This window comes from Alternaria alternata (genome assembly GCF_001642055.1).
Source record: "Alternaria alternata strain SRC1lrK2f unplaced genomic scaffold CC77scaffold_3, whole genome shotgun sequence".
In the NCBI taxonomy this organism is placed as follows: Eukaryota; Fungi; Ascomycota; class Dothideomycetes; order Pleosporales; family Pleosporaceae; genus Alternaria; species Alternaria alternata.
In genome coordinates, this window is record NW_017306192.1 from 1,464,050 (window position 1) to 1,490,221 (window position 26,172).

Genomic DNA, 26,172 nt, shown 5'->3' on the forward strand with positions numbered 1-26,172 from the left:
GATCATGTGAGTCTCGACGCGTGGGACGAGGAGCGCGACTTTAGCGTCTTGGCGCGTCACGCACCTGGTGCGCACTCGAGGCGTGCTCTTCACAACTCGGCATCAAAGATGGACAACACTCTCAAATGGGGACATCAGCGGTTCGTGCGTATGCGCAACCTCAAAAACCCTAATCAATTTTATCTACAGTGAAATCTAATAAACAGCAAGCGGACGTCTATTCGGCCCAGACAACAGCGCTGAGGCCGTCCTCGTTCTCCGGAATGCCTGCAGCGCCAATCCGAAGATCCGCAACGCGCTCTCCCAATTTACCAGTCTTTGGATCTCTGGGTACGATAGCTACGTTCGAAGTGGTCTGATCGCCAATGGCTACGAAATCACCAGCCTTGTTGATGTCAAAAGTACGTGGGTACGTGCCATAAGAAGACGTGTTGGCTGTCCATGTGAGGGATCCGTTGGGAGAGATGGTGTATTGGGTAAGCGAGTCGTTGCCGTTGAACTTCTTGTCATTTCGGTTTGTGATGTAGACGAAGTTACCCTTGACCTTGACCTCACCGACCTTGGTACCGCGAACGGCGGTGGCGTTGCCTTGGTACGGCGTCAGGGTTTGCTTCAGAGTCAGAGACATGCAGTCTCCTGATGAGGGGTATGACACTGCCCATGATGACACGCTGTTGGAAAGCTCATTGGCGATGAAGAGAGTGGTACCTTCAGCTGCTCGACGAACGCGCGAGTTAGCTGCCGATGGTGTCCAGAAGGCACCGTGTCGTGGTCCTGTGCCAGGAGGCGGCTTCGCAGAAGCGCACTCTGTAAGCTTTCCGGAGTTCTGGTCGATCTTGTGGATCCGAATCTGATCAGTTCCAAGGTCAGGTACTACCAAGAAGTCGCCAGATGGGTCCACAAAGGCATGATGCGGGTGGGGAGCTTCTTGTCGAGAAGGGTTCACGCCTTTTCCAGTGTACTTGATTGTTTGAAGCGGCTGTCCTCCGGTCAACGGCAATTTGAAGGTTGTCAATTGCGAAGATTGGCTGTCGATCAGTTAGCACCAATGGTGTCTACCGGAGGATGCTGGCTTACTAGTGAGCGTTTGCGATGAAGCTCCTTCCATCTGCACCGCCATATAGCGCTGTCGCAACAACACCGAGAGGCGTAGAACCCTTCCCTCCTGCGGTTACAGTGCCGTTGTTACCAACGGCGAAAGAGACCAAGTTTCCTCCACTCGCCCCGTAGAAGACCTCGTCCGGAATGTACAGCGCTTTCCCGGCATTGTCGTACGTAATCCAACTAGGCAAGTTGTTTCCTGTGGGGCTCGATTTGCTTAGAGTCAAGGCATTGTTTTCGAACGACAGGTAGTTGATCGTGCCCGAGTAGTGAGTCGCCCACAGGTTCGCCGCACTTGCGGCACTACCGAAAAGCGGTAGAAGGAGAGAATGTGAAGTGAGCATGGCGGGTCTGAGTGACGAGTCAGGATTGTTCTGTTGGTACACCTCAAATACAAGGACGTAGCATCGTTTTGTACGTTCGTCTCGTGCTCTTGGATATTTCCACTATTTTGCCTTAGTGTCACGCGCACGCGATCTACATTTCGGAGGCTACCACGATGAAACACCTGACTACACCCTCTTGGACTAAACAACCGCCCTCGTCATGCGTTTCGCTGAAAGCGCAGGCTGGCATTTCAGCCTCGGTGTGTATGTTTTTCCAAGCCGGTTAAAGGGTACACGTCGGACAATATATCGCAATATGGAGCCATGTTTCGAGCAGGGGTATGACGTTTCACCCGGTTGCCGACCCCAGCTTGATCAACATGGAGAAATTACAGAGGCCTTGCATTTCGGTCTTTCATCTCGCACACACACATGTTAAGATCTCTTGGCCTGCCGTCTACCGGGAACGTAACTGCCACGCCGCTGACATGCGCCGGTACATGAACGCGGCTACGTCGCAGCAGCACACGTGCCTGGATATAGACGAGGAGGCATCTCTTAATCTTTCTGCGACCAATGTTTGCCAAGGGCGAAATAAAACTGAAGCCACGGTTCCTTACATTTGCCGTAGCTCATAGTCCTTTTTGCGATACAGGCAAGATCTGTTATTACAAGCATCGACAGGAACACGGCATCTCCACGATGCCAATGGAGGATCCAACAGAAGTACAAGGTTTTCGCTGGGCAGGTCCAGTCCTTTCATCGCAGTGATAACTCCTGGTCTCATGTTTTTCTTTCTCTTCAGCCGTAGTGTATTGGGTCAATATGTTCTCTCATCATCACCAGAATCCACCTCTAGGATTCAAGCAATGCTTAAGTAGCGCGAGTATGTTGGCGGATGAATTTGTCCTAGGCAGCCAAGCCATCTTTTTATCTTCAAGATGATGACGCACTACTACACATGGCTCTTTGCGGCCGCTACTCTCTTTTCTTGTACTACTGCCGCAAATGCGACATTGAGCGAATGTCTTGAGTCTCGACAGGTTCCTGTATATGCCGCAGGCACCAAGAACTATACTCAAGCCGTGAAGCCTTTCAACCTTCGTTTACCTTTCGTACCGGCCTCCTACGCTGTACCGCAAACCGTCAAGCAAGTCCAGGACGCTGTATCTTGCGGTGTCGCGAGCAGCGTTAAAGTCACTGCAAAATGTGGAGGCCACAGCTACGGAGCACATGGTCTTGGAGGGGAGAATGGTCATTTGATAGTCGATATGCGACGCTTCAACAGCGTAACGGTTGATCAAGCAGCACACACAGCTGTTGTAGGAGCTGGTGGTAGACTGGGAAACATTGCTCTAGCACTGTACGATCAAGGCAAACAAGCCATCAGTCATGGAACATGTCCTGGGTAGGCCCTCATCCCTTGTGACGACAGTAACCTTAACTGACAACTCCCAGTGTCGGCGTAGGAGGACTTACACTTCACGGTGGCTATGGTCTATCATCGCGCCTGCACGGCTTAACCCTCGACCAGCTCGTCTCAGCAACTGTTGTCCTCTCCAACAGCAGTGTAGTAACCGCCTCACCATCATCCAACCCCGACCTCTTCTGGGCCCTCCGAGGCGCCGGCGCCGCCTTCGGCATCGTCACCGATTTCAAATTCAAGACCTTCAACGCCCCTGAGAGCAATCTCGTCTTCTCCTACAGCCTCTCCCCAAGTAACACTTCCCAACTAGCCAACATCCTCACTGTCCTCCAAGATTTCACAATGCACAACCAACCCGCCGAGCTCAACATGCGCATGTTTCTCCCCAATCAGTTGACCGGTGTGTACTACGGCAACCGCACGTCTTTCGACACAATCATGAACCCACTGCTCACCAAGCTCAACATCCCGCTTTCCGGGCGTGGCGCAGGCACGGTATCAACAAAGAAATGGATCGACACCCTAACATCCTTCTCCAACGGCCCATTGCCCCAACCAGAAATCTACGACTACCATGAGAACTTTTACGCCAAGTCACTCATGCCCGAGGAACTATCTCCCGCTGCGATGACGGCGCTGGCAGACTACTATTTCACAACTGCGCGTAACATTCGCAACCGCACTTGGTACTTGCTTATCGACATGCACGGCGGAGAAGGGTCAGCTATCTCCTCTGTACCAGCTGATTCGACATCGTACTCGCATCGCAAAACCGTGTTCAAAATGCAGTTTAACGACCGCATCTGGCCGGATAGCGCGACGTACAAGCCGGAGATGATGGACTTTTTGAATGGCTGGGTTGAGGCGATCGAGAAGGCTAGTAAAGGGGAGAAGTTTGGCATGTACATCAATTACGCTGATACAAATCTCACAAACACCGAGGCACACTCACGGTACTGGGGAGAGCATTATGAGAGGCTGGCGGGGATCAAGGGGGCTTATGATCCGAACAAGGTATTCGAGGGGCCGCAATTGGTGGGAAGTTAGAAGCCAGCTGTTAGATGTTTGATGATGAATGGAAACAAAGTGGATCTGCTTGCTCGAGAAGAAGTCTATAGGGCCTACAAATACACGTTTACACACCTAGCTCTGGCATTTACAAGAACTCGATGCCAACACCGAAGCTCAATCCTTTCCTGCCTTCCTCCTTGGCCCTCATGACTAGTGGGAGAGAAAAGTTGATTTCGAACCTCGCAACGGGGTGTGCGTAGACGAGTCCTAGACCGGCTGCACAGCTGGGAAGTTCGGAAGTGAGGCTAGAGAAGGACTTTTGGATGGCGCCTGTTACATCGCTTGAGCTGCTGAAAGATCCGTCCTCCTTCTTGGAGTTGGGGTTCTTGAGGGCAAGGAGGCGGCCACCGTTGATGAAGGCTTGGAGACGGAGAGGTGTCTCCTTGCCGACGCGTGGGATGGGGAGGAGGAGCGACGCGCCACCAGCAGCGTAGATGTCACCACCGAGCGCATCGGCACCGTCACGAGGGCCGAGGCCAGCAATGCGGAACCCGCGTACGTTGTTGGGACCACCGAGCTGGAAGCGGTCGTTAATGCGCGAAGCCTGGGGTTGGCTTCCTCCACCCAGTGTCATGGGGTACAGAAGACCACCTCGCAGACCAGCGGTAAGCGTGATGCCTGTGTCGCCAAAGGGGAGGGCGACTTGCGACTCTGCCTCTGATTTCCAGAATGCTGTGTCGCCCTTCAATGGGCCCCAACCTGCGAGTTCGGACACAGTCTTGAAGAAGTAGCCGCTGTTCGGGAGAAGAGGGTAGTCGCGCTTGTCATTGATCCAGGTATGCGAGATGCTGGACTTGAAAGTGTCACCAGCGTCTGCGCGGACAGAGGGCGATGCGTTCTCAGCCAGACTGGTCACCTGTCGCCAGATGCCCGAGTAACCGAACTCATGTGTGGCGCCATTCTTCATCCTCCATAGCAGCTTGGAGTTGCCACCCTTGAGAACTTCCTCGTGGCTTGCCCAGCTCTTCAGCGTTGAACTCGCGAAGCCGTTGACCTGGAACTTGAGGTTGGGGTTGCTGAGGATGGGACTGTCGAAGGCAAGCGAATAGGCTGATCGTGTTCGCGTACCGAGCGATCCGTGTGCGTTCAGCGTCTCTGCTCCACCAAGCAGATTCCGAAGTTCGGCGTGGACATAGGCATCGGCCTCAGAGGCTCCAGCTTCGGTTCCAGTCTTGATGGTGTAGTTGCCGCGCTCGACGGCCGAAATGTAGACATCGACATCGGTAGGGGAAGAAGAGGCAATGGTCTGGTTCGGGCGATCGAGATAGACTGATATTGGTGACTTGAAGATACCTAGTCGGCGTTAGCCAAATGCGAGCGAGCCCCTCCTCAGTCGCGTGTCAACGTACCAAAACGATTGAGCTTTTCGGTAGCTTCTCCAACTTCCTTTATCGCATCTTCGAGCGTGTATGGCTCTTCCCGGTTTGCGCTCAGGAGGGGGTTGACTACTCGCTCGAGGAAGCTTCTTCGTGTGCGGTTGGCGTGGAGGATGCGAACCGACGATATCGTCACGGGCAGGGAGGAGTTATCTTCAATCTAGCACAGGCTTAGCAGCAGGCCCAATTGCACACGTGGGATGCATACCAGCTCTCCGAGGCGCTCCTGCGACCTCTGCTGCTGTGCGTACAGCCGCGCATTGAGCTCATCCTGTTGACGCTTCTGCTCCTTCAGATCCGTCTTGTTCTTGAGCCTTTCGAAGACCTTGTGGGCCAATTAGCGATGCATCACCCCCAGGACGCAACAAAACTGCTTACATCGTCTTCATGCGGCGACGCCATTGGGCTGTTGGTGTCTTCGTGCGTGATGCTTGGCGTGGCTCAGAAACCTTGAACTCTGAATCGTCGCGGGCGGCGGATGCACGTGCGCTGCTCTCCAACTGTGGTTCTGACCTGGGTGCGATACAAACTCCCTTTCACCCAAATTCGATTTCACCTATTGCGCCTGCCTTTGTCGTCGTTTTGTTTTTCACAGACTGAGGGGTAAATTCAAATATTCCCTCGACACTGCCTGCCCTCTTCCCTGGCCGCCAACTCACAGCGCATCCGATAGTCGACGTCAACTATCTCCGCCCGAGAACACGTCTACCTACCATCACCTCTTCTTACCCACACACACAACCACACAACATGGCGACACCGGCAGCCACCAAGCGCCTCACAAGGGAGTACGCTTCCATCTCCAAATCACCGCCACCATACATTACTGCGCACCCTTCGGATAGGAACATCCTCGAATGGCACTACATCATCACCGGCCCGCCAGACACGCCCTACCATGGCGGCCAGTACTGGGGCACCCTCAACTTCCCGCCCGACTACCCCTTTGCCCCGCCCGCCATCCGCATGCACACTCCATCTGGCCGTTTCCAGCCCAGCAGCCGACTATGTCTGAGTATATCCGACTTCCATCCCAAGAGCTTCAACCCCGCCTGGGAGGTCAGCACGATTCTGACAGGCCTGCTGAGTTTCATGACGAGCGATGAGATCACCACTGGCAGCGTCCGCGCATCAGAGGCAGAGCGGAAACTCTTCGCTCAGCGCACCCGATGGTGGAACAGCACAGGCGGCGGCAGCAAGGCGACTGGCTCGGACAACGCTGGTGGCCGCCAGAACGGCAACATCCGGGCTGGAGATGGCGGCGCAAAGTTTAGGCATGAATGGCCGGATGTCGACGAGGAGAACCTCAAGTGGATGAAGGACAACCGTATCGACCCCCTCACCGGTCTGCCGCGACCTGCATCTACCCCCTCACAGCAGCCCGCCTGCTCACCAGACGTCTCCGGACTGCGACGACGCCCCGGAACAAGCGCGACGGTCGTCCAAGATGCGGCGCAGATAGCACGAGACGCACAACAAGGATGGTTGAGTCGCAATAAGTGGAGGGTCGTTCTCGGAGCTGTCATGCTCTATATTCTAGTCGCGAGGGTACTAGGCGACGGTGCAATCGCAACTTCTACTTAGATGGAAGGGTTGAGGCATGCATAAGGATGCTAGGGTCGTGTGCATCATGGGAGACACAAGTCACGATTCATTCAAACAGGCATTTACTATGGCGTTGGTGGGCGCTCGGCATACCCAACTTTCAGTCGAGCACTCTGTATGATTATTAGTAGTAGCAAACTAAACACAATACGTGCATGCTACACCCCTCACTTGCTCTCCTTTGATTCATCCTTTGATTCATCCTTCGACTCATACGTCGCGCTGCCTCTGGTAAGGGGCGTTGTTTCTTGGTCCATCCTAGACTATATTCAACCCAAGATATGGTACCGACTACGTCTATAGTACTCATCAACACAAGCGCACTTGATCACCATAATTAAGCCTTGAGGCTTCGCCACAAATGAAGTGGACCCACGGTAAAACTAGGCTAAGTACGGTATCCAGCGATGACGCAGTGGAGATCCCCACAATTGACTTTCAGCCACCCGCCTCCGACTCCAAACCCAGACAACGTGCATTGTCCCAGCATGAACAAACCATATTGTTTGCTCATACATGAAATACAGAAGTACGCCGTGGCTCGAATGACTATCCCTCGTACGACTTGACTGACCAGGGAGATGGAGAGCGTTGGTGAGCTGTGTATCCTAAGTTTCACGTTATCCTAGTCCTGTTCGTCCGACGGTCGATAACTGATCATCGACCTGTATGCAGGGGTGACATGGGCGATCGGCAGGGTCGGGCGCGCAATTGGGTGGCTGAACGTGTTTTAGAACGAAGTAGCAGGCACGTTAGGCTACTCTTACGCGTGCTGCTTAATCGCATGGCCTATTATGATGGCATTCTTGGTGGGACTTGGATCATCGTTGTGCGCACCGGTCCCAACATCGTGGGTATGCAGGGCTTCGTTGCAGGTATATAGTAGCCTGGGCGGGACGCTGCTGGATTTTGTTTCGAAACTTATCGTTCACGCCCTTGACTTTGTCGTCTGTTATTGTCGTGCCTTCTTTGTTCTGCTTTACCAAAGATTCATCTATCCAGCCAGCTGAACTCACATTCAAACGTCGAAAATGCGGTTTTCATCTCTCGTTTCTTTCGCGATCGCAGGCGCATCTCTATGCACAGCGCTGCCTACAAATCTCACCAACTTCCTGCTCGTCACCACATCGCAAATAGACCCAAGTGCGAACACTTCTGAACTCAAAGCCGTCTCCGCCACTTCACTATTCGTAAGCTCTTGTGCCAAACCCACGAACCACAGCATCTTTTTATCTAACAACCATCCAGGACCCTTTCCACCAACCCGCCCTCCTTCTCCGCCTAACAGGCCCCGGTTATGGCTCCCTCCCCAACTTCACCCTGGCAGACGGGACACTATCCACCATCGCCCTAGCACCCTTCAGCACCACCGAGTACAAACAATTCAACAGCACTGTTGTGACGAGTGGATCGGAGCTACAGTTCCTTGCCTCAGTGCAGCCTGCGGGTAATATTGCCCTGGACGAAGGATACCTTCTGACCGTGGATGGCCAAAGAGAGGGTTGGACGATTTGCGAAGGTGACTTGGATCAGGAGGTGTTGAGCTGGAGGGGCAATGCGACTGATTGTACCAAGACGTATGTGCATGCTGTATTGAAGGCACCCTACTAGACCTGGTTACGTTCCAGGAGTAAAGGTTCTAAGCCATGCCGGATAATAAGAGAAATCGCTTCATATATCAGTCCCTGATTGTTCCTCTAATATGCCAATCAGCCGTGGCCACCTTTGAAGTCTTCTAGCCAGTCTTGCTCTTTGGTAGTCTGTTTTCTGATCGTAAGGCGACGATGTGATTCTCATCCTGTGCCGTTGAGGAACTTGCGCCACCAAACCGTCTCGGCGTCGAGGAACCATGGACTTGCAGCCGCTATAAATTCTTCTGGTGATAGCGCTGCTCCTGGACCCAAGTGTGCTAACGCCATGACAAAGACGTCGCAAGTTGTCAGACTTGTCCGAGCAAACACGCAGTTGGTGATGTGGTGCGGCATGGTGGCACCAGGGCTCCTATACCGAGAGTGTATTCGGCTTGTAAGGTATGTTGCTGTGTTGGTATCGACAATGGAAAAGGAGGCGAAGAAGACCGTAAAGATGCCAAGGGAAAAATACTTCGTGGTGTACTAGATGATACGTCGCTCATGGGTCATTATATTCGTATGATATGTCAAGATGACCTCTGCAACGAAGCTTTTGCCTTCTCTTTCTCCAATCTTTGCAGACCAATGTACGGTGTGATTCACCGCCCATGCACGTTTCCACTGAGGGATCCTGGTTACGGCGATACCAGCTGAGAACCCCACGTCTACTTCCTAATATAGAAGTGCGCGATGCAGACTTGTTGTTTGCCTCTCCAGACCACCAACAGGCTGAAATTTCAGACGCAGGATGGCTGCAGTGTGCCGGTGTAGACAACCAGTGATACAAAATGTCGTGGCGATTGGTGAGACTAGCACGAGCTGCGGTCCGTTATGCAAGTGCTGACAGATTTGCGCGGCTTGCCACAGTAAGCCCAAGAAGACGACAGGAAAGGTGGCGGTTCAGCGTCGGATGTGCAGTCTGATTCTCACAGGGGAATTGCTGTGATCGTGAAGATGATGCGCAGTACATACTCATGAGTACTTGGAGATATATATCATCTCGTCATGTATATAGCGAGGGCAGCTGCACGCGTCAGCAGGTCCGCCCACGCGGTCTCATGCACGAGTATCACTTCAGCATCTCCACCAGCCCGGTGGTCAAGGCCTAACTAGGAAGATAAGGATAAAATTTGGGTGCGGTGCGACCCGAGGACATCGCGTTCCAAGATGATGTTGGTCTGTGATGGAGCTATAAGTATGCAATGCTGTGATGCGCGTTGCGATTGGGAGGTGGTGGGCGGTAGTGCGGTGCTACTGGTTCGCTTGCAGTCAACGCGCAGCGAATGAGAGACCAAAAGCTCAAGGTTGGCAGCTGAGAGGTGGTCTAGTTGCTTTTTCGAGAGATGAGCGTGGAGACAGTAGAAGGCGAATATGCAAACTTAAGGGATGTATTCGGAGCAAGATTCTGGATTTGTAAAACCGACGACGCGGAAGCATAAGTAACCGAAGAAGGCGGAAGTTGGAGGATGCTATCAGGATACCGAGAACTGACCAAAGGGGTAGACAGACAGTCCAGATTCGTGTGGAGATTTTGCATGTGACGTACCAATAGACAGCTACAACAGCGCAGCGTGGATGTTCCTGACTTGGCCTGTATCGCGTGTCCTATGGATCTGGAGTCTTTCCGATGAGCAGCGCCGGGAACAAAATATCTTCTTTGTGACATGAATGGTTCGCATCAGTCATAGGATGAATAAAACAACCTACTTTTTTGTGCTTGGAGGCCCGTTGAGCCCAAGAACAGCTGAATGATATATGCCTATGCCGAATCGGGCGAGGTTTTGCGAGATATCCCATTGGATGTGACGCATCACCAACCCGTGCCGTCCCATATTCAAATTATAATAAGAGCCTGCGCTCGGATTTCCAGAGTGAAGTTATGTTTCCTGTTAGTGAACGTTGGCCGTATGCTGTGCTATCCGTGGTTGTGATCCACTTTCCGAGTCTCCCGAACAGACAACCGAAGTCCAATTTGTCTTCTTCTCCTCTCTTCACTTAGACCTGGACCTCTCAGATACTAGGAAATGTATTCGCAACCCACGTTAGGATGACCGGTGAAGGTGAGCTTATCATCGCACTGCGCCAATGTACTAAACAGTAGCACAGGTTGTGCAGTTCGTAGCAAACCTCTATGACCCAACTAAGACACCAGTGAACCGTCGACCGCCAGTTGCACTCCGCGACCTGTATACACGATTCGCCTAGTCATCTCTGGCTCCGTGACTCCCCGACTCTTACTCGCCTTATAGGGTCTTGCAGCGTGGGCCGAGAAGTGAAAAGCTTTTTAGAACCAAACAGTATAAATCGCGACTCTATCTGGCTGAACCGGCAGCCTGTCAGATCTAAGGAAGAGTAGTAACATTGGGAGAACGCCCGGACATATACAAAAGGTGCTAAGATCTCACCGACGCAAACTGCTTCCGAAAAAAGCATGCTCGTGCGGCGATGGCGTGTCGTACGTCTTGCAACGGCTGAGACGTAAGGAAACCAGATTCTGATTGCCGGATCTCACCATCTTGTGTAGAAAATGCCGCTCTCTGGACACCGCTTTCGGTCTCGGTCTCGCAGCTTGAAGTCGTTCATGATCATCTGCGCGATGATCTCGGCGACACTTAGGAACCCTGGAGATGCAGGTAAACCTCCATCAATCCTTACCGAACCCCGCATCCTGGAACACAAGCTCTCTGAAGTCGATGTTGGTGTCGCCACCATCTACCTATGGAACCGAGATGCCACGCACACCTGTCAGCGACTTGCATTCGTGGCTGGTTTGCGGAAGACCTTGTCGGCTGTGTCGCTGGAAGCAGTACTCGACGCGCTCTGTTCCTGTGGATAATCGCTACCGAAATACGCCTCAGCCATCCTGCATGCTCTTGTCAGTGTGCTAGCTGTTGTTGGCTGTTCTAGTGCGGAACAAAGCCAGCCGAGGGTTGGGGTTGCAACGGGTTGGCGCTGCCGCTGCACACTTGGCGCCTCCCGCCCCCTAGGTCGATCGCGACCCTCCATCCTCTCTTACCGTCTCATCTAGAAGATTTTAACACACCAAACACGTTCTGTCGTCAAGGTTATTGTCAAAACTGTGAGAAACAAACACACAAATAGCCCAGCAAGTATTTTGGATAACCGACGATGACTTGGCTATTACGTCTTCAGGATGCCATGTTCACTTGGGTCATGAAATGATCATGCAATGCCGCGCCTCCGCCCAGACTTGGAGCCCAGCGCAGGATGCGCGCTTCGGACTATCTTTACATTTGATGTCCATGGCAATCACGAAAACTGCGTGGGGCGCGTGTAGTTTCGAGCCTCTGGACATAGCCTAACCGAAGACATGGCTCTGAGAGTGGTTCGATGCCGGAGCTCATGGTCTGCGAAATTTTTCAATCCCCAACATGGTAAGTGACAATGAAATTGGCGATACCGAATCTCGTGTCCCTGTTTCTGCACCCGCGGCGTGGTACACCTATCAGAGCGGGTGTTGTTTCACAGCATGACTGTCCATCACTCCTTCGAAGCTTTGCTGGTGCAACCCTATGGGACCGGAGTACACGGTGCCAGTGTGCTGGACAGCAATGCCGTCTCGATATCTATTCCTATTGGACGCCGTTATGCACACCACCCTGGGGGCCGGCCAACCAAGCACTACCCCAGGATATCTTACCGGTTTCCTGTAGGATCTGCACACGCCCTGAACAACGCTCGTTTGCGGGGTCACAATGCTCTCACATGCAGAGAACCCGGCCTGTCGTCGCTAAGGCTACCAGCGGGCGGCAGAGAGCGCAACAGTGAATATCAAAACCTAGTCATCCTGCACAGACTACACTCGATCAGGATCACGCGCCCGTTTGTGCTCTTGGAATTATAAAACCAACACCCTGTCTCCTCTTGATTCTCCTCTCCTCTAACCTGGCCCATAGCTTTGTCAATCCATACTGGTCACGACCACTTGGCAAGATGAAGGTTAGTTTGCAAGCTCTGATGGCTTCTAAGTACGCCCGCTGACAATGCCTCTACAGTTTCCACAGATCTACAACGTCTACGCCATTTGCGGCTTTGCCGCCCTTGGTGGTATCCTCTTTGGTTTCGACATCTCGTCGATGTCGGGCGCATTGGGTACCCCAGCTTACAAGAACTACTTCGGTAATCCCAGCGGTACTCGCCAAGGTGGTATTACGGCGTCGATGCCAGCGGGTTCTCTTGTCGGTGCCCTGTCCTCGTCCTTCCTTGCCGATCGCCTGTCGCGTAGGAACGCTGTTCAGATCGCCGCGCTCATCTGGATTGTTGGCGCTGTCTTCCAGGCCGCCGCCAACGGCGTCGCTCTTCTCTGTGTCGGCCGTGCTGTTGGCGGTTACGCTATTGGTATCTGCTCGGCCATCGTTCCTGTCTACCAAGCAGAAATCGCTCCCAAGGAGATTCGAGGACGTGTGGTCTCACTGCAACAATGGGTACGTAGATACTCAAGACGTCTATAAGATGTACATTAACTCCGTATAGGCCATCACTTGGGGTATCCTGATCCAATACTTCATCCAGTACGGCTGCTCTTTCGTCGATGGTGGAGTCAACAACCCCAACCAGAGCACTTCGGCTTTCAGGATCCCATGGGGTATTCAGGCTGTTCCCGGTGCTATTCTCTTCGTCGGCTTCTTCTTCTTCCCTCGCTCTCCTCGATGGCTCGCGTCCAAGGACCGGTGGGAGGAGGCCCTCCAAGTTCTCGCCAACCTTCACGGTGACGGTAACGTCAACCACCCCAAGGTCCTCGCTGAATACAAGGAAATCGAAGAGGCCCTCGCCTTTGAGCGTGAAGTTGCCGAGACTAGTTTCGCTGCCCTGGTAAAGCCCCGCATTGTCAAGCGTGTCGTCCTTGGCATGTCCATCCAAATGTGGTCTCAACTTTGCGGCATGAACATCATGATGTACGTTAGCCCTTTGCACTAATTATTCATACGGTACGTACTGACAAACTCAAAGGTACTACATCGTCTTCATCATGCGTGGAGCTGGTATCGCCGACGAACTTCTCACCGCCTCGATCCAGTACATCATCAACGTCGCCATGACCTTGCCAGCTATCCTCTACCTCGATAAGTTTGGTCGTCGTCCAGCTTTGCTTTGTGGATCATTTATGATGGCTGTCTGGCTCTACACCACCGGTGCCCTCCAAGCTTCTTACGGCAACCCTAATCCAGACACTACTGACCGTGACATCTCATGGGTTGTTCCCCGTGAGCACAGCGCCGTCTCCAAGGGCATTGTCGCTTGCTCATACCTCTTCGTCGCCACCTTCGCGACTACCTGGGGTCCTACCTCATGGACTTACCCGTCTGAGATCTTTCCCGCCAAGGTCCGTGCGAAGGCTGTCTCTCTCGCTACTGCTGCCAACTGGACCTGGAACTGCATTCTCGCTTTCGCCGTTCCTCCTCTTCTATGGTCCATCAACTGGAAGATGTACATGATCTTCGGTACCTTCAACGCCGTTGCCTTCATTCACATGTTCCTGACCGCTCCGGAGACCAAGGGCAAGACTCTTGAGGAGATGGATGACGTCTTCGACTCTGGTCTCCCTGCCTGGAAGGCGGGCAAGGTTGAGTCTCGTCTTGACCGTGTTACTCGCGATATTGAAGCTGGCAATATGAAGGTTGCCCGTCACGGTGTCGAGGACGTCAATGTCGAGCCTAAGGCCTAGGCTTTAAGCAGCTGTCTCTAGACATGAGTCGTATGTAACGACGACTGGTGTTTTTTGCTGCTCTGATCTAGATTTCAGGAACTAGATAGGCATTTCGCGGTTTATATGAAGGGTTTGTGCGTATTTACACAGCTAAGGATGGTTGACGACGTGGTCTATGAATACGCTTGAGCGACTTTACAACATCTTACACGGACAGCCACGTAGCGTACTCCACTAATACATTCACTGATCTACCGCTCTCCACAGTTGCGTTTGCTTGATTACTGGCACTCTCGCCGCGCAACCACTTCAGACTTTCAAATGTTGATGTTAGAGCGATTACACCATTACTATGGCGTTGTTGACAAGACCGAGAAAGGCAAGAGCTCGGACCGTCGCTCTCTCACCTCGCTGGACTTTTCACGAACTGTCAAAATCACGGCTAGCCGATATGAATTCTCCACACAATGCTACCCTCGCTGCTCCATTAACGCCTTCCCTTGACGATCGCTTGTAGCATTACTGACCTGCTACACTTCGAGACACTATCCGCAAGCACATGCAGTTGTGGAGCGCAACTTTGCTACGTAATGTGTTGGTGACTCGTTCACTTTAATTGATAAGATACGTACTGACTGAGAAGCTGTAGCCTACGGAAGCCGCGTAATGGCGAGAACCAAGCACCAGGAAACTCTGATGTCACTGTGAGGCGCCTTCAAAAATTCGACGTCGACCCACTAATGCTACACAGCATCCAAGGACCTGGTATGGAAGTCGTCGTTAGCCATGGAGTGCATACAAAGAACTGGGTCATCCCTAAAGCCCTTCTAAGCCATCACTCTGGGTTCTTTCGAGTTGCCTGCGATGGACCGTTCGAAGAAGGAATCGAGAACAAGATCACGCTACATGACTGTCGGCCAGAAGTCTTCGAAGCCTTTTTGCATTGGCTATATTTCGCGACCTTATCACATCTCAAGCCGGAGTGGGATTACATATACGGCAGCTTTCGTCTTTGGATACTTGGCGATCGACTCCTTGTCGCGGACTTCAAGAACGCCGCTATGCGGGATCTCTACGACGTACATGTAGTCCGGGAACAATCTGTCGAGCCTCATGAGATCGAATTTATCTGGAAACATACTGCCCGTGGGTCTGCACTTCGTCGTTTGGTACTGGACATTGTATCTTTGAACTGGGAGAAACACTGCGGCATGTATGCACAGTCGGTATGGTTGGGTTTATTCAGGCAGTTCCCCGACTTCGGAGACAGTCTGTTGCTCCGTCTAGGTACTAAAGATACAGAGTTGAAGATCGAGAAATACTTGGAAGAGGCTAAGAAGGTAACCCTCGACGAGCTTGATACGGAAAGGTAGTGCGAAGCAATACTATAGCTAGAAAGATCTCATATAGCTCATAAAAACATGCGTCTTTGAAGAAAGCACTCATGCGTGTTTGTGCTGGCTTGTGTTTTGTTCTTCTTCCACCTTGAGGATGCGTTCGAAGTAAAGGTATCTCTCACCTTCACCAACCGCGTACTAGCGCTGTCTTAGCTGGGTAGCTTGCCACAAGTTTGCCACTTACATGAACTCCTTTGACGATCACGACTCTTGTTATCTCTCATCAAATCAACAACCCACAATTTCCATGATGAATAGCATCACGCAGCAGCAACTTGCGCCACTGCCAGCAGCGCACGGCACGACTCCGCCACCACCAACGTCTCATTCGGACATGTTCTTGAACATGTAATTGTCTCATCCTCCAGCCTCAAGTGACTTGTCTAATTCTAGGATCTAGGATACAGGGCAAATCAGTCACTGTAATTGTCGGCCAACACTCTTTGTACTGCACCTACACCCTGCCCGTCGCCCTACTATGCGTTCACTCTTTCTATCTCGGTAAAGAAATTGCGGGCTTAACCATGGTTAACAAAAAGCGCAAACTGTCTCCTTCCAGAGAGGGCGAGGAGGTCGAAGCAAAGGTTGTGGTAGAGGCTAAGGACAAGAACAAAGATGAGAAGCCTACTGAGGAGAAGAGTGTAAAAGAGGACAAGATCAACGAGGAGCGAGTTATCAGGCTAACAGATGTGGATCCTGCAATCTTCGGTCTCTTCCTAAAGTTCATCTACAAAGACTCATACCCACCGAATGTCGACGCAAGAACATCAACGACCCACTACCCTCATCGCTCGTTGACAGCTGTCCCAAAGTCGACCACTCTAGGCTCGGAAACTGCTACAGCACTCCGTCAACCGTCTTCGAAAATCTCACCTGCCAATAGCGATGGACGTATCCAGGCCACTCCTCCACTAAGCCACATGCCTGCCCTCATGCCACCGCCTCCATCTCCACAAGACATGAACCAGATCGAGTTCATCCCTCCCTCTGTACACGCATGGCTCCTCGGGCAACGTCTCGGCGCTCTTCCCTTCATGAACCACGCTATATCCCGAATCTACGCAGGTATCGGAGTCTACTTTGCTCTCACGCCCTCACTCTTGGACTACGTTTGGAAGGAAACCTCACCATCACCGACGATTGCCTCTTCATCATCAAATTCTTCATCCGGATCAACTCCATCAGCTACGGCAAAGAATGTCCTCGCCCCCTCCCCTCTCCGCAAACTCCTCCTAGACGTCCTTGTAACGCACTGGTCACGCCACCACCCCTCGAACCCCAATGCCGTTGTCGTCCGGTCTTTATCAGTATCACCAAACTTTTCAGCGCCGCTGAAGGTCGCTTGGGATAGGCTTTTTGATGAGCATACTGATTTAAGGAATGAATTTATCTATGGACTTCAGGGTGGTGTGCAGTTGATGCCTGCCAACGCCTATTTTGCAACACCACTACCGACTGGGCAGAGCGGTATGGTCAAGGGTGGAGTGGCGAACAGTGAGTTTAGGAAGGAGCATGGTCGAGGCAGCGGACAAGCGGAGAAAGAAGTGGTTATCAAGGAGGACAAGAAATGTGAGATGGATGCTCTGGCAGATAAGAAAGAGGGCGGCGGCTGAGATGGCTTGACATTCCACGTCGGCATGTCCTTTCTGGAAGCCTTGGGAATATCTGAGGGTCTAAAATCGGGGTTGGATGTGTGGAAAAGCCTGATGCCGCAGGAATATTATGGTCTCGAATCAGGAAAGGCTGGCACAATGATAGAGAAAATTTACTTCGTCATATGTGAGGTACGCTGATCGTCGAGTATTTACATCGTGAAGTCATTGCTATTACACATCCCATGATAGCATCACAGTACCGATACTCTCACGGACAGATCCTTACCCCTCGAACTCTAGTAGGCACTGCGGCACGATAATCGTCAGCGAGTCCAAGCATCACCAACACGTTCCTGCCACTCGTGCTCCATATCCTCCGCACATGGCTTACAAACCCCCATACGACAAACAGCGATGTCACATTCCCAAAGCTCTTCTTTGACGTCATCGTCACACCGGTCGCAGAAAACAGGGACAGAAACATGCTGTTTGGAGCCAACAGCGGTGTGCAGGTAAGGTCGGACTTCTAAGCTGTTGATGGCGACCTCATCAGGAACAGTCTTGAGATTGATAGGGTGGAAGATATGGCCATTCGTGAGACAGTAGTGCTCTTTTGATGACAGCCTGGGTGGGTGTGGTGGTGGTGGATGCGAGGGGGGACGTGGAGGTGTAGAGCAATCGTCTTTAGGGAATGGAGCAGGCGGAATCCGTTGATCAGCGAGAACATCAGGATCGATACGTTCAGAGACCGGGCATTGTTTCGTGTGATCGTAGGTGGACATCCAATCTTGGACGAGCAGACGTGAATCATCACGGGGCATTTTTGGTTTCTTGTCCTTGTCGAGGCGGTTGTAATCTTTAGTGGGAAGCTGACTAGGTATGGCTGTTGGCTGGATTCTGTTAGTTATGTTGGTGACTGAGAGGATATACTTACGCACATCCACATGCTTGCTGCGCTCGTTGAAAGGACTAATCCTCTCGTCGTGTTGGAAGAAAAAAGCGCCAGCCGGCTTGAAAGGCGGCTTCATCTGGGTAGATAAAGCTAGCATAGGCAGTGGCACGGCTGGTGCGGTCGGTGCAAGTGGAGCAAGTGGCTTCCTTGTCTTGGCGGCAATGTCGACGAGCTTGACCATACCGGGAGTAATCCGCGTGAAAGTCATGACCTCTTCGTCCAGATTGATACTGCTTGAGATTGAGATCGAGTCTTCATCCTCGCTATCGGCGCCGTCAAAGCGCTCACGCTCCTCCGAGGCCATGTTTTGCTTTGCGGTCGCGAACTCCATTTTCATAGTTTTGTTCGACGCCATGAGAGCAGCATAATTGGTGTCAAGCATGAGTCTTGTCGCGTCGTTTTCGTTTTGCCTTGTCCTGACAATCGCTAGTTGAGCCTCTGCCTCGTCGAGCAAACGATCTTCGACCGTCTGTAATGGGCTTCGGAAGCGGAATCCAGTGGCTTGCTGGTCTCCAACATGATTGACGTCAACCTCATCTCCAGGATGGACGGCAGATTGCACCTCTCCGTCTCCATCGCCCTCTTCCACGACTTGGTCTGTTGGCGAGAGATCGTCCGCTTCCAGCTCGTACATGACGTCAGATGTGAGCAACGGCTCAGTATACAACTGAGGCAGTGGGGGCTTGGATGAAGGAGAGAATTGTTCGCACTCAGAGATAACACCTAGCTCAGGACACTGTTCGTTCACATGGTAAGATGAGCGTAGCTCATCGTGAGACGTCTCCGTGATGGGTGCCATTTTGTCAAGCGATTTGGGAATTCTCTTGCGCATACGCCGTCTTGGAGTCTCGGGAGCCAGGCGCGCAGCCGGATGAAGCAAACGAGAATGAGCATGAAGTTCAGAGTCGCTACTGTAGTATGCATCACTATCATCCTCTGTACGCCGTACTAGAGAAGCAGCTGCAGCGCGCTCCATATCGGCTTCACGTTTGGAACTAGTTGCGGCAGATGGGAGTAAGCCTAACATTTGCTGCGCTTTCCTGTTGCTGTTCGCCCAAAACTTCTTGGCTTTAGGCAGATCAGGTCCAATGCCTTCCTCCTTGAGCTTTGCCTGTCTACTCAACAGGCCCTTTGAAGAGGCAGGTACCGGCGCGGATACTTTCCTAGTCGATTTTGGCAATACTGGTGGACCATCGTAACCACCATCTTGCTGTGAACGACGGCCTTCGGAATTGCTCCGAGCCCTACCAGGACCAGCGTCAACGCCTAGTAGTTTTGCGGCTTTCACAGGGGTAAGTGGTGGTAGAGGCGACGCTTCATGAGCAGTCTCATGTGAGCTTGCGGGACAGTCCTGATCCTTTGGCTTGAAGCTAAATTTGCCATGCTTCTTCTTCCCCTCTGTCGCTGTTGCTGAAGCGCTGTCTATCGTGGGCGTAGGCGATTGAGCGATCAGCATGCTCGAAAGGTCATCGGATGGGCGCGAGATAGGAGAGCGACGGCGGAGTCCTGGAGGGCCACTGTTCGGCGCGAAGTGGTTGACCGTGGGATTTGAGGGCTCGGAAGAAGGTGAACCATGCGGTTGTTCTACACGTTCAGTATTCAGTCCTGCAGTGACACCATTCGCATACTCCATCGCGGCAAGTGAGTCAATTCCGAGATTAGGCGTAGTGTTGGAGCGCATCGCGTTGGAGCGGCGCGTGCTGCGGCGTCTCCGACCGCCAACCACCATAGCAGGTCCCATGTTCCACGTGGCCCCGGGCGGAGGGTTGGCCATATCAGTATACCTGACCATTTTCCCGAACGAGGCTCTTTGTCGTGGGGTGTGGGGTCTGGTGATTGACGGATGTACCGATTCGAGATTCGAGTATGACGAGGCAATCAGGCCAGAACAAAGCCAGCGACCTAGAGCGAAGTTGAAGCGTAGCAGTGATCAACGCATTACGATATTGCAATCGGGTTGTGGTCATAAAATGCGAGGATTCGCCCGAGTATTGGACAAAGCGCCAAGCTTGGTCTGTTGTGGTCGAGTCACCAACAAACGGAGTGCTTGGCCACGCGAGAGCGGCAGTGAATGAGGAAGGCGCGGCATAAAGATGACGTCGGCGAATGAACAACGTGGGACTAACAGGTGAATGTGAAAACGAGGAAACCAGGTGGCCTCCACAATATCTATTATGGATGATGTGAAATCTGCGCGAGGGAGATGTAGGCGTACAATGAAGGAAAGAACGACCTCAGGGAAGATGAATATAAAGGGAACATAATTAAACGGAACTATTAGAAAAAGAAGACCTATACTCCTGCAAACCACGGAATGAGATCTTGGGTATCTTTGTGGACGCAACCGTGCTACGATCCATGCCACCGTCCGTGTGGCATCCGCCTCTGTGCACTGATCTCAACCCCAACGTCACGTAACACCCACTGCACCCGAGACCGAAAACGCTTGAGTGGCCTCCATGGGATGTTGAGAAATGAGCGAGTAAAAAACTACAAACCAGTACTGCGTGTTGAAAGATTCGGCATATCAACGTCTCTTTCTCGATTTTCTGGCTTTGCGGTCTGCCATCGCTCGCCTTAACAATTGGCGGGCTCCATACTATGAGCCTGCTGATTCCCCCTTACTCTTCGGGCTGCTGAGGATAGCAACCTGTTCAGCGACACCGCTTCCGCTCTTGGCCCTGCCACTCTCTGGCGATGCTGGGATATCGATCGAACTTCTCAACCCTACTCCACTGATCCTGCCTACAGGTGTCTCGGTCGGACTGGATACTACTGTCGCATCATCCAAAACTTTCGGTGCCTCATCGACAGGCTCTATTGAGTCCGGTTCGCGGGTCAGTTTCGCTGGCTTTTTGCTTGGGCTTGCGCCAAGGCCCCGATGAACTTCAACTGAATGGGATCCATGGAGAAAATCAGAGATGTCTGCCTCGCTTGTACCCTTGCCATCAGGCGTCTTCGGTACAGGTCCGGGACTTCGCGGGCTTCTAGGCATGTTGGGTTGGAAGAATTTCTGCACGGCGTTTCGGTCATCTACTTCGTCGTCCTCGTCGCTAGTCTCGTTGAAGTAGATGCTATCCCAATCGCCCGAGCCTATACTACGGGTCGAGTCGGTTGTATTCGATCGCTTGGGTATCCTCAGACTCGGCGGCTTGAGTGGCGCTAGTTCGTCAGCCACTTCCCTCATCTCGCTATCGGTACGCTCAATAGGTGGCTGCAGTCTCTCCTGCCCCTTGACATGCTCGCCATCTTCATTGATCGGTTTGTTGACAGCTTGTGCACGATCAAGGGCAGGTTCTTCTTCATCCCGGGTGTTGGCTGAATAAGTATCTGCGAAGTGAGTATCGCAGAGGTGCTTTACCACAGGCCAACCATACGCGTTAGCAAACATGCGGCGTACAATCATGTTATTGTGCGCGTCCGGCTCAAGACTGACAAGCACTTTACGCCACGAAAGGTCCTTGTGATAAGCGCGAGCAATCTTCTCCTCCACGCGCATCACACTTTCGTCAACGGCAGTTGTTGACGCCTGAGAGGAGGCGCTAGCACCAGAGAAGTTGCGTGTCGGTTTTTTGGTTGGCGGCGGTGGGATGTCTTCAGGGTGGTAGATCCTGTCATGGAAAATGGTGCGTGCTCGGGTGGATGGGTCGGTAATCCAGGACATTGGAGGGACAGGGGGGTTGATCAGATCACCAGCGGATTCAAAAATCGTAGTTTTGGGTGGTGCTAGATGGCTTTTGGGGTTGTCAACGATGGAGTCACCACGGGTCGCTTGAGGTCGCTTCCTTGGCTGTGTGGTATGTGATGACGTCGAGCTCTCGGCTTCAGCTGGGGCCTGCTCGTCCTCTTCGTCCTTGTAAATGGTCTGACTACGACTAAACATCTTCTTGTCGCGCGAAGTGTGCTTTCCGGTTGGTCTTATATAGCTCCATAGTTGCATCAAGGTATTTTGCGGTTGGAAGTATTGGTCATTGGGCTCCTTTGCCTCTGGACTCTTCTTTTGCCCTTCTATGAACTGATGAGCTGCTGGCTCAGTAGAAGATACCTGTGCTTCGTCGTCTTGATTTGTGACATCGGCACCTGGTAGAGGTACGGCAGTGTCGTCACCATTGCCTGTAGGCGAATCAATTCCCGAACCCTCATCGTCCGAAAACCCGATCCTGGAAGGGTTTGGAGATGAACTTTGTCCAGTAAGTTGGCCGTAACCCCATACAGCTACTGTGCCAATGAGTCCGTTTTCTCGACGCGCTTTTTCAACACGACCTAAGCCTCTCCAATCCAGGAACAGTAGGCAACTCGTGCGCAATGGTACTATGCCATCGTTAACAACGTTGGAGTACACAGTGCGATTCCGGAATCTTCGCAGGACTTGATGAGCCGGACCAGTAGGAAGTATCCGCAGCAGAGGCTTCGCACCAGGGTCTTCTTGATGTTGGTCCTGGCTCTGGTTACCGAACACACTGCCCATGGCGGTCCAGCCACTCTTTGCTAGAGTTGGCGCTCTCCAGGTCAGACCAAGGTCTTGCCCTGTCCTCCCGACTAAGCCGAAGTCGAGTGCAAACTTGACGTAGGTGGGATTCTCGTTGCTTAATCCCAGGAAAGGTGACGCCATAGCGATAAAGTTGATGGGCTTGATGGTGTCGAAAAAGTGAGGGGAGTGCTTGTGGATATATGCAATAGCATACGTTTGTACCAGCCCTCCAAGCGAGTGGCCGATGAAGCTGATACTAGTGAACTTGTATGCGCGTTTGTCGTGCCCTGAAGTTGTGTGATGTACACTGCTTCCGTGATGGGATGGTATGCCTTCATCGTGCTTGTCTTTCGTTGGAGAAAACGTGTTGGATAACTTTTGTCCCATAGACCTCTTGATCGGCAAGTAGGGTTGATCAGGGTAAGTCAGACTCAACACGTACTTAGCGAGTCGCTTGCCCAAATATTGAATACCACGCTCGGTACGTATTACATTTCCGTCGAACCCGCGTACAATAACATCTTCCTCGTCGCTATCCTCTTCATCATCTGGTATGTCCTCTTGACCGCCTGACAATGGTGCTGTCGATGTGTCCTGATTCTGTTCAGTACTTTTAGCACCCTTCGCCTCTTTGCGACGCCGTCGCCGATCTTCTCGAGCTTGCCTTGCCGTCGCGTCAATGCTCTCTTTGAGGTACAACATATCCGCGCCAAGATTGCTGTGTAAGCCATGTGTTACTATCACAAGGTGTATATTCTTCTTTTTCCGTCGGCTTTCCGCCGGAACATCGTGATCCTTCGACTTTCTGGAACTATCTTGGACATTGTCCTCTTTCCACTCTGGTAGTTCAGGTGTATTCCACAAGCTTGTAGTGTCGTCAACCACTAGCTTCACAGCCTTTGAATACACCCCCTTGGGCTGTGCAGGGTGGCCGGAAACATGTTTCTGGCTACCCTGCTGGTGATCTTGCACCTTTCCTGGTGTTCCATGACTGTTTCCGGTAACAGCAGTGAAGCCAAGATCCAACGATCGTTCGTCGCGCGCCACCAGCAGTTCGTAGTTTACAGACGCAGAGTTGGAAAAGATGATCTGCGAGGCAATCTCGATAATCCAGGTGAGGCTCTTCGATGTGCCGTCGTACTCCCTGATATCATTTCTGTATTCCTCCGGAACTATTAATTTGGTGTTCCAGTATCCACCTGCCTTGACATTAGGCTCAAAGTCAGGCTCCCCGTAAATTTTCGATTCGTCAGCCTTTTTGTTCGGGTTGAAGGTGGAGGGGTATGCGGAGACGTGGATCGTGTACGGCCCGTGGAGGTATGCGGCGCGTAGTGGTATCGCGGAGGAGTTTCGTATGCGAACATGGAGGCACGAAGGGGGCGGTAATATTCGGTCTTCCGAGGGTGTGTAAGTGAGGGTGTATCTGCATGGCTGCTTAGCATCCCTTTCCAGATAGCGGTAAACTTTGGCGCGCCCTGTCCATCCTCTGTAGCCAATGCATACGACGTCCATGCACTTCCGCCGACAGACCCTGAGAACTTACCTCACAACCTCTCCCACCTTCACGCTCCCCTTTTGGTGCAACAATAACATCTTCAGCGCGCGTTTTTCCTCGGCTTCCCGTTCCTTCCGCGACTGTATACACACAAAATACGAGGGCTCAGGGCGTTTGCGGCCGTCGTCGGCTATGTGAGCGAGGGAGTAGGTGCGAGGCGTGAGCAGCATTTAGCGGATCCAGCGGAGACCGGTACAACCAATGGACAACAGCCACAGGCGCGTCATAGGACTTAAGTAGCTGTGGCTGATCGCACCGTGAGAATTAATATGGGGCCGAGGGAACGTCGCGAGGGCCAGAGGGATGATGTATACTGCGAAGTTTAGCGACCTTGAGGTGGTCACGCACGCGCTCGTCGGAGATCGTCGTGCGTCATTGCTCGCGTGGCAGGCGCGCTGCACGAGGCGGCAGATAGGTGCATTTCTGAGACTACAGCGCGTGGGTTCGGTAACATTCTGACAACCTTACATGCGATCACCGCGCTTATCAGATGCAGTGTCAGATAGGCTACAAATTATTGGTTGCAGTTCACGCGTCCTCGGCTTCCAAGACATGGACTCGTCGGAACGCACCTTGGCCGGCTTCCGACCTCACTTCTCTCAGCCTCCTCCTCCTTGGACGCTCTCACCCCGACTCATTCCAGGTATATATACGTACAGCGCGTAGAATTACATCAGGCTTCCTTTCGACCAGCCTATATCCCCTAGGAGTGATATGTATTCTTCGTCTCGCGTTCCGGAATGACGTAGTGAGGGTGTATGACGACGTCTGTAGACCTTCAGACATTTGTTAGCGCATACACGTATTCACCAACTTGCTTTTAAGATCATCACAATGGACATTTACACGTATGTCTAGTGGTCTTCAGATGCTTCTTGGGCTACGGAGGTCGACAAAGATGACGCGTGAAAGGAGTTCAGCACATCATCAGGATCACAGACGAGGTTCGAAGTCGATTCGACTGGAGCTTTCATCACGTCATATCCAAGTTAAGATCGAAGGCCAAATTCAACGTTCCTGAAGTCCATCTCAAAAATCTAGGGGTATATCTGTGACCAATCTAAACGCCATGCTGAACGCGGCCCCAATCCAAGACCTTTTACTCTAGACAGCAAATCTAGTGTTGATCTCTTGTCTCAAACCGTTCCAGCTCCAGGAGAGCCACCGCCTGGACCCTTGCTCTTGTCAAAGGATGGCGACATCGGTGACTTTGGAGATCCTTGATCTCGTCGCGAGCCACCTGAGCCACGACCTCGAGGAGTACCAGAACCGCGTGCACTCGAACCTCGACCAGATCCTGGCTGGCTGACAGGGCCGCGACCTCGAGGAGTCGAAGGACTACCTCGACCATAACCACCAGAAGGAGGGGATGAAGAGAAGTTGCGTGAAGCTTGGAAAATCAGCTTAATCCAAAGAGATATATGATGGAAATGTCACTTACAACTCGGAGCGGATGAAGCAGAGTTGATTTGATGGGTAAGCTGTGTTGGTGTTCGTTCGACACGGTCGAAAACAGCATCTCCAGCGATATCATAATCTTCTTCAGCGTCTGTTCTATGTCAATAATGCTCGTGATTCCCGGTTGGCACTATATTTACCTTCACTGAGATCTTCACCAGGTAGGCGGTCACCCCGAGCTAGGGAATCCTCTTCCTCCTGTTGGATCTCCCAGTACTGGTGGGCAAAGGCCTGGAACTGAGGACGACCAGGGCCTTTCCACACGAACTTGACTCGGCGACCAGTGGGCGGGTCGAAGACATGGTAATGCATATCGTTGAAGTCGAGAGCGTCAGTAAGGTTGCAGCGTACAAAGGCAGGACCTTGCTTCACGACGAAGCTTCGTGCGTTCTTGTCGCTACCAACCACCCACGTAGCTGTCTTCATGCTCGAGCCGTCGCCGCCATCGTTTGCACCTGGAGGTAAGGCAGTTGGTCCGTATTCAGCCATGTCGATGTTAGATAAATGGAAGAGACTTAAGGGAAGCGTTGAAAGTGTATA

General features: G+C 52.3%; 12 protein-coding genes across 12 annotated transcripts; 7 read left to right on the forward strand and 5 right to left on the reverse strand.

Annotated features, from left to right (window-relative positions):
• Positions 1-217: 217 nt before the first annotated feature.
• On the reverse strand, positions 218-1,490 carry CC77DRAFT_982073 (putative isomerase YbhE; the record flags this gene model as incomplete). The annotated part of the gene is made up of 2 exons (XM_018536103.1): positions 1,078-1,490; positions 218-1,028 (listed from the first exon to the last, which is right to left on the reverse strand). Exons 1-2 carry the CDS (start codon positions 1,443-1,445, stop codon positions 218-220), a joined length of 1,179 nt encoding a protein of 392 aa, XP_018390190.1. The 5' UTR covers positions 1,446-1,490.
• Positions 1,491-2,368: 878 nt separating this feature from the next.
• CC77DRAFT_1081892 (FAD-binding domain-containing protein) lies at positions 2,369-4,034 on the forward strand (the record flags this gene model as incomplete). The annotated part of the gene is made up of 2 exons (XM_018529345.1): positions 2,369-2,835; positions 2,886-4,034. 2 exons carry the CDS (start codon positions 2,369-2,371, stop codon positions 3,898-3,900), a joined length of 1,482 nt encoding a protein of 493 aa, XP_018390191.1. The 3' UTR covers positions 3,901-4,034.
• CC77DRAFT_1057962 (hypothetical protein) lies at positions 4,010-5,702 on the reverse strand (the record flags this gene model as incomplete). Its single annotated transcript, XM_018528083.1, has 4 exons — positions 4,010-5,217; positions 5,274-5,460; positions 5,509-5,625; positions 5,679-5,702. The coding sequence occupies 4 exons, from the start codon at positions 5,700-5,702 to the stop codon at positions 4,010-4,012; spliced, it is 1,536 nt and encodes a 511-aa protein (XP_018390192.1).
• Positions 5,703-5,785: 83 nt separating this feature from the next.
• Positions 5,786-7,184, forward strand: CC77DRAFT_1017113 (ubiquitin-conjugating enzyme E2 6). Its single transcript, XM_018524339.1, has one exon. It carries the CDS (start codon positions 6,051-6,053, stop codon positions 6,882-6,884), a length of 834 nt encoding a protein of 277 aa, XP_018390193.1. The 5' UTR covers positions 5,786-6,050; the 3' UTR covers positions 6,885-7,184.
• A 752-nt stretch (positions 7,185-7,936) lies between these two features.
• On the forward strand, positions 7,937-8,516 carry CC77DRAFT_1057964 (hypothetical protein; the record flags this gene model as incomplete). The annotated part of the gene is made up of 2 exons (XM_018528084.1): positions 7,937-8,095; positions 8,154-8,516. The coding sequence occupies 2 exons, from the start codon at positions 7,937-7,939 to the stop codon at positions 8,514-8,516; spliced, it is 522 nt and encodes a 173-aa protein (XP_018390194.1).
• A 3,141-nt stretch (positions 8,517-11,657) lies between these two features.
• On the forward strand, positions 11,658-12,408 carry CC77DRAFT_544016 (hypothetical protein). Its single transcript, XM_018532101.1, has one exon. It carries the CDS (start codon positions 11,942-11,944, stop codon positions 12,323-12,325), a length of 384 nt encoding a protein of 127 aa, XP_018390195.1. The 5' UTR covers positions 11,658-11,941; the 3' UTR covers positions 12,326-12,408.
• CC77DRAFT_544017 (high affinity glucose transporter) lies at positions 12,409-14,508 on the forward strand. The gene is made up of 4 exons (XM_018532102.1): positions 12,409-12,496; positions 12,553-12,981; positions 13,031-13,452; positions 13,508-14,508. The coding sequence occupies exons 1-4, from the start codon at positions 12,491-12,493 to the stop codon at positions 14,220-14,222; spliced, it is 1,572 nt and encodes a 523-aa protein (XP_018390196.1). The 5' UTR covers positions 12,409-12,490; the 3' UTR covers positions 14,223-14,508.
• A 362-nt stretch (positions 14,509-14,870) lies between these two features.
• Positions 14,871-15,577, forward strand: CC77DRAFT_1057966 (hypothetical protein; the record flags this gene model as incomplete). The annotated part of the gene is made up of 2 exons (XM_018528085.1): positions 14,871-14,902; positions 14,956-15,577. The coding sequence occupies 2 exons, from the start codon at positions 14,871-14,873 to the stop codon at positions 15,575-15,577; spliced, it is 654 nt and encodes a 217-aa protein (XP_018390197.1).
• A 274-nt stretch (positions 15,578-15,851) lies between these two features.
• Positions 15,852-17,330, forward strand: CC77DRAFT_1091669 (hypothetical protein; the record flags this gene model as incomplete). Its single annotated transcript, XM_018529579.1, has 2 exons — positions 15,852-15,949; positions 16,002-17,330. The coding sequence occupies 2 exons, from the start codon at positions 15,852-15,854 to the stop codon at positions 17,212-17,214; spliced, it is 1,311 nt and encodes a 436-aa protein (XP_018390198.1). The 3' UTR covers positions 17,215-17,330.
• A 189-nt stretch (positions 17,331-17,519) lies between these two features.
• Positions 17,520-19,922, reverse strand: CC77DRAFT_1057968 (hypothetical protein; the record flags this gene model as incomplete). Its single annotated transcript, XM_018528086.1, has 2 exons — positions 17,520-18,086; positions 18,135-19,922. 2 exons carry the CDS (start codon positions 19,920-19,922, stop codon positions 17,520-17,522), a joined length of 2,355 nt encoding a protein of 784 aa, XP_018390199.1.
• Positions 19,923-20,738: 816 nt separating this feature from the next.
• Positions 20,739-24,504, reverse strand: CC77DRAFT_544325 (DUF676-domain-containing protein). Its single transcript, XM_018532103.1, has 2 exons — positions 24,163-24,504; positions 20,739-24,042 (listed from the first exon to the last, which is right to left on the reverse strand). The coding sequence occupies exons 1-2, from the start codon at positions 24,342-24,344 to the stop codon at positions 20,748-20,750; spliced, it is 3,477 nt and encodes a 1,158-aa protein (XP_018390200.1). The 5' UTR covers positions 24,345-24,504; the 3' UTR covers positions 20,739-20,747.
• An 806-nt stretch (positions 24,505-25,310) lies between these two features.
• Positions 25,311-26,121, reverse strand: CC77DRAFT_1005721 (hypothetical protein; the record flags this gene model as incomplete). The annotated part of the gene is made up of 3 exons (XM_018523373.1): positions 25,311-25,564; positions 25,616-25,723; positions 25,773-26,121. The coding sequence occupies 3 exons, from the start codon at positions 26,119-26,121 to the stop codon at positions 25,311-25,313; spliced, it is 711 nt and encodes a 236-aa protein (XP_018390201.1).
• Positions 26,122-26,172: the final 51 nt, after the last annotated feature.

Coding starts and splice junctions, on each gene's coding strand:
- CC77DRAFT_1017113 (XM_018524339.1), top strand. CDS start 6,051: ATGGCGACACCGGCAGCCACCAAGCGCCTCACAAGGGAGTACGCTTCC.
- CC77DRAFT_544016 (XM_018532101.1), top strand. CDS start 11,942: ATGAAATTGGCGATACCGAATCTCGTGTCCCTGTTTCTGCACCCGCGG.
- CC77DRAFT_544017 (XM_018532102.1), top strand. Junction 12,982..13,030: donor TGGTCTCACTGCAACAATGG/GTACGTAGATAC, acceptor AACTCCGTATAG/GCCATCACTTGGGGTATCCT. Junction 13,453..13,507: donor TGCGGCATGAACATCATGAT/GTACGTTAGCCC, acceptor ACAAACTCAAAG/GTACTACATCGTCTTCATCA.
- CC77DRAFT_544325 (XM_018532103.1), bottom strand. CDS start 24,344: ATGCTGCTCACGCCTCGCACCTACTCCCTCGCTCACATAGCCGACGAC. Junction 24,043..24,162: donor AAGGTGGGAGAGGTTGTGAG/GTAAGTTCTCAG, acceptor GCAGCCATGCAG/ATACACCCTCACTTACACAC.